Source organism: Frankliniella occidentalis, unplaced genomic scaffold (genome assembly GCF_000697945.3).
Source record: "Frankliniella occidentalis isolate FOCC.00 unplaced genomic scaffold, Focc_3.1 Scaffold166, whole genome shotgun sequence".
NCBI lineage: Eukaryota > Metazoa > Arthropoda > Insecta > Thysanoptera > Thripidae > Frankliniella > Frankliniella occidentalis.
This window is the reverse complement of record NW_026267292.1, coordinates 93122-102415: the sequence shown is the minus strand read 5'-3', so window position 1 is coordinate 102415 and position 9294 is coordinate 93122. Positions and strand designations below refer to the sequence as shown.

Here is a 9294-nt window from a genome sequence, read left to right as displayed (position 1 = left end):
CTGCCTGGTGGCGCATAGGCCGACCCGCGGTACACGGGTGACAGTTGGCGGCCTACCCGCACGGCGGTTCACGCCGCCTGCCTGGTGGCGCATAGACCTGTGCGCGCTACACTGGTGACAGTTGGCGGCCTACCCGCACGGCGGTCCACACTGCCTGCCTGGCTGCTTGGCCAAGCCTGCCTACCAGCCTGGTGGAGATGGCACGTCAGCCAGCCCGCACCTTTAGCGAGCGGGTCGGGTGCCTACGTCAACGACGCCTCCTACAATTGCTTTGCGAGCTCAGGTACGTCGTTGAGCCTTAATTTCAGAGAACGAGGATACTCAATTTAAAGGAAACGTGAACACTATTTACAGAATCGTTCAAATTTATTTATGGCAAAAATATTACACATCCATGTTCTTACCTCTCAAATATATGAAACATTTTACTTTGAGGAAGAACAGGAATACATTGATTAGGGTGAGAAAACATGGACGAAATGGGCTAAGAAAATGGTATGGAGCATGTTTAGAAAATGATTATGATTGACTGAATGCAGATTCTTGTTAGGATTACATTGAAAATATATGTTAATAACAAAATACATTCGAAAAACAGATGCATATAATTTTAAAATGGCATTGTAGGCTGGGTTTACTGATCCCAACATCAACATTTAGCACCACCAAACACAAGGCCAACAATATAAAGGCACAGAAATCTGATACTCAACAGGAAAAATTTGAAGCATGAGATGGTGACCATAGGGCACAAAATACCATTAATGAGGTCACTTTAAAATACCCTAGACAATTAAATAAAAAACACTAATTTCTAGAGGAGAGGGAAAAAACAATTTTCTTGTGGCAGTGTTAAAAGCATGAAAATTGGAAGACAGTCCTTACACAACATCCTCCTTGGCCAGTTGTAATTAGAAATATTACAAAAAAGTTAGGATCATCTACTTATACCCTGTTATCAAAATGATCCAATAGATTCAACTGATAGTTTTTTTGTTGGGTTTTTCCACTGAGGCTCAAAGCTTAAGATACAGATATATGAGTATGTATAAATTAAAGTAAAGCAATAAGTACTACAGCACCAGTCTCCAGTTTTTAAGTGAAGCACTCATATCAACTGAAATGGAACAGAAGCTTAGTCCTTGACATAAACCCACATGGGCAGTCATTGGTGGAAGCTCAAGGTCAATGACAGTAACACTTTTTCTACAAGTAATTAATGAAGTAGTTTGACACACGCATAAAGAAAATTCTTTGTTAGAAATTGTTCACCTCTGCATGTGCAGTTTATCACACATAGAAAAAGGGAAGTAACTAAAAGCAAAGTATTTTGGTTACAGCTCATGCACTATAACTTCAGATACACTAACATAATACAATCTCCAATTAAGTCAGTAGGAAACTATTATATTTATGGCAAAGGCATTTCACATGACTGCAGTTATCACCTTTTTATTGTAAAATTCAAGTCAGCTAAGCCAATATAGACTATTCTCCAACATTCTATAAACGAAAACAACCCCACACTCCTTCAATCATGCTGGGCTATAAATATTTAAATACAGCAAAATGGGCACAAATATTAATTTGGCGCTCATTTAAACAATCACAGAACTCACTCATTCATCATACAAAGTTGCATTCAAACATTTAACCATTCATTCCTAGCACACATTACATACAAGGTCAAATTAAAACAGTAAAACAGCATACATATTAATCACAATTAGTCAGATTGATTCTCTTACAAATTAAAAAGTTAAAGAAATACTTGTGCAAAGCACTGCCAGTCTATTAGGTGACTCTAAATTAACAACAACTTTTTCTCATCACTCAATAAGTTACAAACATTTGAATAGATGTTTATCATACAAAATATGTAATAATATGATGAGAAAGGATTTAAATTGAACTATTTCCTACTAAGCTAACAGAAATATAGAAAAAAAATCTAAAGAAATAATATTTAACCCTTTTATGTCGTTACTATGGTACACATATTTATAAAAATGAAAAGGAGGTCCCAACTTTGTTCCCATGTACCTTTTCATGGAAGAAATTAAGTTCAAAATGCACAAAAACATCAGATAACATCTTCAAAACTGTTTCAAACTCTGAGGCCATAGAGGCAGTGTCACATTTTGTATGCAAAACAATCCAGGGCTACTTAACATAATACATAGCATCTGAACCATCTGAACATTTGAATAAGACATGCACAAGATATATGCATTTCAAAGAGTAAGAGTATAATTCCGATTCCTCATCAAGAGGATAATGCATAGGACTAGATTATTTGCACTGTACTTTCCCAGACAGTGCAGAAACCTCAGAAGCCCTGGAATGCCGAGCAATCACATTTAATAGGAGGTGAACACTCCTCATGGGCAGACATGTTGTTGACTTACAGACACAAATGAGTTTTGGAACTCAAATGAATCTCTACACAAACAGTACTGATTGAAAATAATAAATAATAGGACGAAAGTCTCAGTGCTCATTTCCCAGCATAGGTTGGATTTTTGAAAGTTGAAGTAGCTTGTTTGTAGATAGGGTTCTCTCCCTGTAAGAGAAATACAATGAAAAAATTGTTATAGAAATGAAACATATTGTCAAGGAACACTACTAAACCACTCTGTTCGCTTACCGCATTCCACCGTGCCATACTTCGTTCTTTTTCAAACTTTGCAAATTCTCTGCGATCATGAATGGTGGTGAGCAGTTTCCACAAAAGTAACATTGCCAAGCCAATAAGAACTATGGCACCAATGACACCCAGAACAATACCTAATAGGGAGATGCATAGTCTTGATTGTATTAAACTTGCGTTTGAATTAAAAATGAAAGTAACAAGTGCCTCAAAAGAGTTAGTTACCTGGAATGTAAACTTGTGGAGGACATTCTCTTTCTTGCTGGGCACGAATCTCCACCTTACCATTCTCATCGTATGTGTAGACATAAGCAAATCTACAGTCATCTTCGTCATAATAGGCACACAAGTTTTCATCTTTTTCTTCATCGGCTATAATGGTTTGCAAGAAAAATGGTAAAAAGGAAAATACAGTACATCAGACAAAACCACGAGAAAGGAATCTGAGACTACATACCTTCAACAACATCTATGACGCGCGGAACAAAGGTACAATTGCGAGCACACTCCTCCTCAGACAGTTTTCCTGTCTTGTAAACCATGCACTGAACACATTCTTTGAATTCCAAACAGCGGCCAGGACAAGTCTGTGAAAAAAAGTTAAGCTTAGATAAGCAAAGTATATTTACAATTTAAATAGATAATTTTTCAAGGAAAAGATCACTTACAGGACACTTTTCACAATAACGTCCAGAGTATCGTCCTTCTTCACCTTCAAAACATTTGCAAGTTCCACAAACACATTCACCTTTACCAGAGCAGACTTCTCCTCCATTAGGTGGAATACAAGTTTCATTTGTAGCTTTGCAGTCACAAGCTAGACCAGTCCAGCCAGGTAAGCACTGGCACTTGCCACATTCACATTTACCGTGGTCTTCACCAGAGCACAATTGACCACCTTGTCGATCACAGGAGAAGTTATCACATTCACAGAATGAGCCATAAATTTTCTGAAAACACAAAATAATAAGTAACGGCCCCTGCATTTCTACAAGTAAAATGTTAATAAATAAGTCAATTATGCTCATTTACCTCCTCTGGATTTGGTCTAGTTTCACAATCACACATTCCACACACACAAGACCCTCTTCCTGAACAGTCGACAGTTGTGGTATTATCTGGACGGCATCCAGCAGCTTGGTCACGGTCTGAGTGAGTATTGTCACTATCACATTCGCAGGTGCGACCAAAGTGGGATGAATCACATTCACATACTCCACATTTGTAAGTGCCAAAGCCAGAGCACTCCTTGGCATTCTCAATGTAACCCTTCAATAACATTGTAATAACAGTATAAGATTGTAGGAAAAGTAGGACCAAAGTTTAAAGGTACGCCTATTGTTATGACAATTTTTCAAATAGTTCTTACCACATTTCCAGGATTCTCACATGCACAATCACAAATCATTTCAAGATCAATGACAAGGGACTCATTGATACCAACAGGATAGATTTGGAATGTTTGCTTCCACTCATCTCGGTTGGCTGGACAGCTGGTCACCTAAACAAGAGGAAACAGATTTGATACCATACCTTTCCAATAGATTCAAAGGAATCTGATCTGTCCATACAGTACAAAAATTTGACATGTATCATTAGGTATACCTCAATGTCAGCAGCAAATTTAACAAGAGTTCCAACTTTGAGACCATCACACTTATTTGTTTGCTTGAGCGGACCACCATCTTCCAAGCAACTAGAATAATACGTAACTTTCACAGCACTGGTTGCATTATCTTTCATCTCAACAGAAGAGGATATTTTCTGGAAATTTAAGAGACAATCTTTTGTAGAACCCTTTAACGCTTCACGTGCTATAGAGGTAAGCGAATCTAGCAAAACATGTATACCCTATCACACTGAGCATTAATATGAAATACTCACATTATACTGATCTCGAACAAGTTCAACAACATTGGCTGAATCATTTGATAAAGTACCAGCAGACGCTCCTTCAACATGTTCGCGTAGACGATCGTAAACAGCAATTTGTTCCGCAGTCACAGCAAAGATCACATTGATAGCATTTCTCTTTACTTGAAGGTTTATTTGAGAAATACTAGGGTAGTCCTGAATTGATGAATGTGTATACATTCCACGAGTATCCATGTGACAAAGTCCGTCATTAGGTTTCACGATTCCACCCAACTGGTATCAAAAATAAATTAAAAAGTTTAGTTATCTGTGTCAATGCTATTATTTACAAAAACAAAATAATGGGCATCAAAATCAGAGGAATATTTTATCCAAACATACTTTTCCATCGCCAGCATAGTGAAAGCCTGCATCAGTAGAGAAAACAAGAAGACGACGGGCCTTTTCTCTCCAGCCTATCTGTTCTCTGCAGACTACCGCTTGCATGATAGCATCAAAGCCACCTTCAGGAGCATCAAGATTTCCAGAGACAGCAGCATTTCTAACCTCTTCCTGAAAATTTGTGAGAAATATTAATAAATATCTTCACTTCACACATATAAAATTCAGTTGTCAGGTAACTTAAAAAAAAAACATGCACAATCAAAACTAGAAAGCAAGAAATACCTATATTTTTAGATCATGCACAAACTAAGTTAGTGAAACCACACAAAAAGAGCCAAACATTATAGCGGGAAGTGTGCCAGACCAACAAAAGCAATAAATGGCTTGCAACAACTCCATGCAGAGGCCTACAGGAGGATTCTGAAGAATTTCCCACCCAACAAGATAAATAAAAAAAATGGTGATAGTGGTCATAAGGGAAAAATAAGGAATGAAAGGAGCCAAAACAAGAAGAAAAAACTTAGGTTGAACTGTTTTGAGTATTATGTCATAAGCATTGACATTTGTTTCTGCTGGTACATTCCTAAATTGTAGGAGGACCACCAGCAATAATAGAGTTGTGGAGAAACCTTGGAAAACAGACGCATTTACAAAAGCAGATTAATATGGGAGGCCTAAAATTCTATTGACTGTTGAGGAGCAGACTCAAATTCTTTTCAAAACCAAACAGTGTTAAAGAAACACAACATCATTAGATAAAAGTATGGTAGTGCTAGTGTATTAATATAGAAGTAAACAGTACTTCTTTTGGCAGGTCTAAAGCAGTAACTCAGTAACTTGTTTGAATGTAGGGTTAAATTTCTCTTACACACTTACAGCAAATCTACTGGTGTCTGTGTTGAGGGACATAACATTGTGGAAACCATATGGGGCAGCACAACCGGAACATGGTTCACGCAAACTGGTGAACAATAGACATAGTTTATGAGTTGTACATGTGGTTTCAAATATCATTTCCCTTTTTAACTAAAACTTAATAAGAACCAGTGTAAACAACCTAATAGCTAGAATGAGTAAGAGACATCACCATTAAGACAGTAAAAGAATTGCAACAATGATTCCAGGGGCTTAACATCAAAGATACAACACAAAACGAGCTTCAACAGCAAAAGGCACAGCGAGCATCTGGAAAGAGTTCCATTTAAAAAAGAAACAAATACATCACATAACATATCCCCAGCTTCCTTGCATGACATTACATTCAATTCCACAGCATGCAAACCCCAAGCATAGACCAATAACTGGTAGGAAAATATAGGGTTAGTGACTTGTGGAAAAACTTGGCTTTTCCAGAGAAACTTGTTGCAGCACTTCATGCAGACAGCCAAGACTTGAAAGATAGATAGGAAACAAAGACATTCTCTTCATCTGCCAGCCTCTTTAAAGAGGAATGGCCTATGAGGCTGGCAAATAAGTTTTTGAATAAGACCTAAAAATATAATACTAAATTCAAATGAATAATGAAATAACAATTACATTAGATTCAAATGAATAATGAAATAACAATAATAAATAACCTGATAGCCCTAACAAATTTTTCAAATTGAATGTGGTGAAATTGTGAGATCATGTCTTTCCTAACACCAAAAGTAAACAGAGAAAGAAGAATTTGATTCTAAATCACTTTTGCAGGCAACAAATGCTGCATTCACAAGACCCAGCACAGACTTTACATATGAAAGTCAATATAACTTACTGAAAAATCTTGAGTATTTGAGTTCAGCTTCATGTGGTTGCGGAATCCATAAGGAGCCTGACAGTTGTCACAAGGCTGAGCAAGTCTAGTGTGGAAATTTGGGTTAGTAAAGGAGTGGATCAGATTAATGATCAAACCAATTTGGACCAAACCAATCAATCAAAAGCCATTCTCTTCTAACCAAAAGAAATAAAATGATTGAAAATTATGAAAAAGTAATCTGTTTCACTGCAGCTTCTATCCTAATTTTGGAATGCTTATGAAGTGGGTTAAAGTTATGATCAATGAGATGACAAACCAAATTTGTAACAAAAGAGAGACTGGTAATATATATGACATCCTATCTAAAATAAACAACAAAGAAACAAACATAACTCAACAAAGATTTTCTTTTACGACCAAACTGCAATGTACCAACCCAAAAGTGCATCTAATAACACATGATGGACACTAGTGTGCAGAGATCTACACCTCCAAAAACTAAAAAAGGGTGCAAACTTCAAAGTACCACAAAGAACAAAAAAAAGGGTACATCTTAAGATCTTAGATCCATCCAGGCTGGAAAATTGATTGAGATGAAATGAAATAAGCTAAGATATTAAAATGTCTAAACTGAAATACTTAGTCCAAAATATCAAGAAGAGCTACAAATACAATGTCTGAGAACATTTGGGTAAACCATGTCACATGCTCTCTCGGAAGTCAACAAAGCAGTGGTTTTCATCCATGCAAGGATATTGACACCATTCTTGGGTAAAAGGGTAAAACCAAAATATTGAGCAAAATAAAGAAAGATATTTTTAGAACAAACACATTTGACTCTCACTTACTTTTTTGGAACAGTGCTCACGTATGGCATGACAGTTTTATCAACAAAACTGCCAAAACCAAGGCGGAAGTTTGATGTGATATTCTGCATAGCCTGGGCCAATAAGTTACCAAGCGATGAGAGTTTTTCTTTGTCGTCTTCCATGGACTTGGACAAGTCCATCAAATAGTAAAGGTCGACAGGATAATCTTCAGCTTGGGCATAATTAACATTCAATCGGTATTTTTCATCTGGAAAAAGCAGGATAAATCTTTGATAAAACGAGAAAAATCAAGTTCATAGTAAGACTTTGGAGTGTGGATATCAATAATATAACATACTTATCCTCAGTTTCAAGCTGACTTGTTGAGGTGCAACCTGAACTGCTTCCTTAAAACCACCATCATATGCACTGCCAGATTCTTGATGACTTGAGCTCTGGTAGCTGGATCCAGATATATAACCACTTCCTTTGCTAGCCTTTGACAGCTCTTCATTTCTTTCAACTGTGTATTCATTTTGAGGGAAGATCATGTAGGCCTCATTGCATTGCCGATTGGAGTCTTGATTACTTGGCTGGAAGCAGCGTTTTCGGTCACCAAAATCCTGAAATACAAATTAGATTGAGTACGAGCAAAATTGAAAGTCATGTTTCACAGGAAAGTAGCAAACTACTCACTGGCTGGGCACACCAAGCACACGTTGAGGTTTGAATACATTCGTGACATGTTTGCTTTGAGCTACAAGGATTTTGAGCAAGTTTCTCAGAAATCTGTCGGCTCCCTGATTGAGCTGAGATGGAGAGGATTGAAGCCAGCAGGCAGGTTACAACCACAACCCACTGCACCGACATCCTGCACAGATAGAGGAAAAAAAATTCAGTTTAGTAAAGTCTAGCTTTGATAGCAATATCACTGAAATGACTTGACAAAATAGACCACTAGAAATCTTAAAATTAGCAAATTATGCTAGAACCACCATTAAAACTTTGGTGCCGTCGTCACTTCGGTGGAAAGCTCCAAACAAGCTCATTTCCATGTTTGACAGAGCTGTGGTTCAACTTAAAAATATCTGAACTCCGAAACATCATAACGGTAACTTTACATTTGGGTACAGACAGCCAAAAGCCACAAGAGACTGAGTAAACAAAATAAAAATAAAACAAACAAACACATGAATTTCAAGAAATGTGGAATTATTTTATCCTGATTGCTTGGCAAGAGTGCAGTGTGAATTGAACTAGGTGCAAAACCCCGACGAAATCGACCGGCACAAGTATGTGAGCCATCCCATTCGCTATAGGCAAGGCATGCCCGTAGAGCAGTCTGCACCACTCCAGCTAGACTCCAGCCCAGCCACCTGTCGGCAAGGCTTGCCCGGCGTGTCGTGGCGAGCCGCGAGGGGGGCGCCAAGGTCAGGTCGGGAAGCGGTGCTGCTACATGACATACATGGTCAACGCCAGGACCAGGTTGCCTGGCGGCGATGGGGAAGGGGGAAAGAAAGAATGTACTCGCGCGGTGGCACGGCACGAATCCACATCCCCAGGTCCACTGGAGAGATACAGTTATCGAATGGCGCTAGGGCCAGAGCCCACCAACGCGAGGAAGTTTCGACAGTAAGGCTTGTGATGAGGACAGGATACGCACTCGCCCTGGCTGCACTTCCCCGCACGAGTATGTTGTCGCTCCGCTATCGACGCAGCGCTGCCAAACCACACCGGAGCGATAATCACCGAACCCGCCGCGCTGCGCCCGTACCGGCCTCGCCATTCATTTCTTTCATTCATGCGTACGCTACGGTGCCCCCCCCCTCCCCCCCCCC

At 38.8% G+C, this 9294-nt stretch overlaps 1 protein-coding gene across 3 annotated transcripts in view; it reads right to left on the bottom strand.

The window, feature by feature from the left end:
• Positions 1-347: 347 nt before the first annotated feature.
• Positions 348-9294, bottom strand: part of LOC113208838 (integrin beta-PS) — a 15339-nt gene continuing 6392 nt past the window's right edge. For 2 of the 3 annotated variants that reach the window (XM_026426047.2, XM_052271591.1), the window contains exons 2-15: positions 8153-8327; positions 7815-8079; positions 7496-7724; positions 6666-6750; positions 4907-5077; positions 4535-4798; positions 4256-4414; positions 4020-4151; positions 3683-3919; positions 3319-3600; positions 3108-3237; positions 2876-3022; positions 2648-2787; positions 348-2563 (exon numbers count right to left, since the gene is read on the bottom strand). In XM_026426047.2, the coding sequence (XP_026281832.1) occupies positions 2498-2563; positions 2648-2787; positions 2876-3022; positions 3108-3237; positions 3319-3600; positions 3683-3919; positions 4020-4151; positions 4256-4414; positions 4535-4798; positions 4907-5077; positions 6666-6750; positions 7496-7724; positions 7815-8079; positions 8153-8327 (2482 nt within the window). In that variant the 3' untranslated portion in view covers positions 348-2497. Of the gene's footprint in view, positions 2564-2647; positions 2788-2875; positions 3023-3107; positions 3238-3318; positions 3601-3682; positions 3920-4019; positions 4152-4255; positions 4415-4534; positions 4799-4906; positions 5078-5785; positions 5871-6665; positions 6751-7495; positions 7725-7814; positions 8080-8152; positions 8328-9294 lie in introns of all 3 variants that reach the window. The other variant, XM_052271592.1, reaches the window with a different exon arrangement.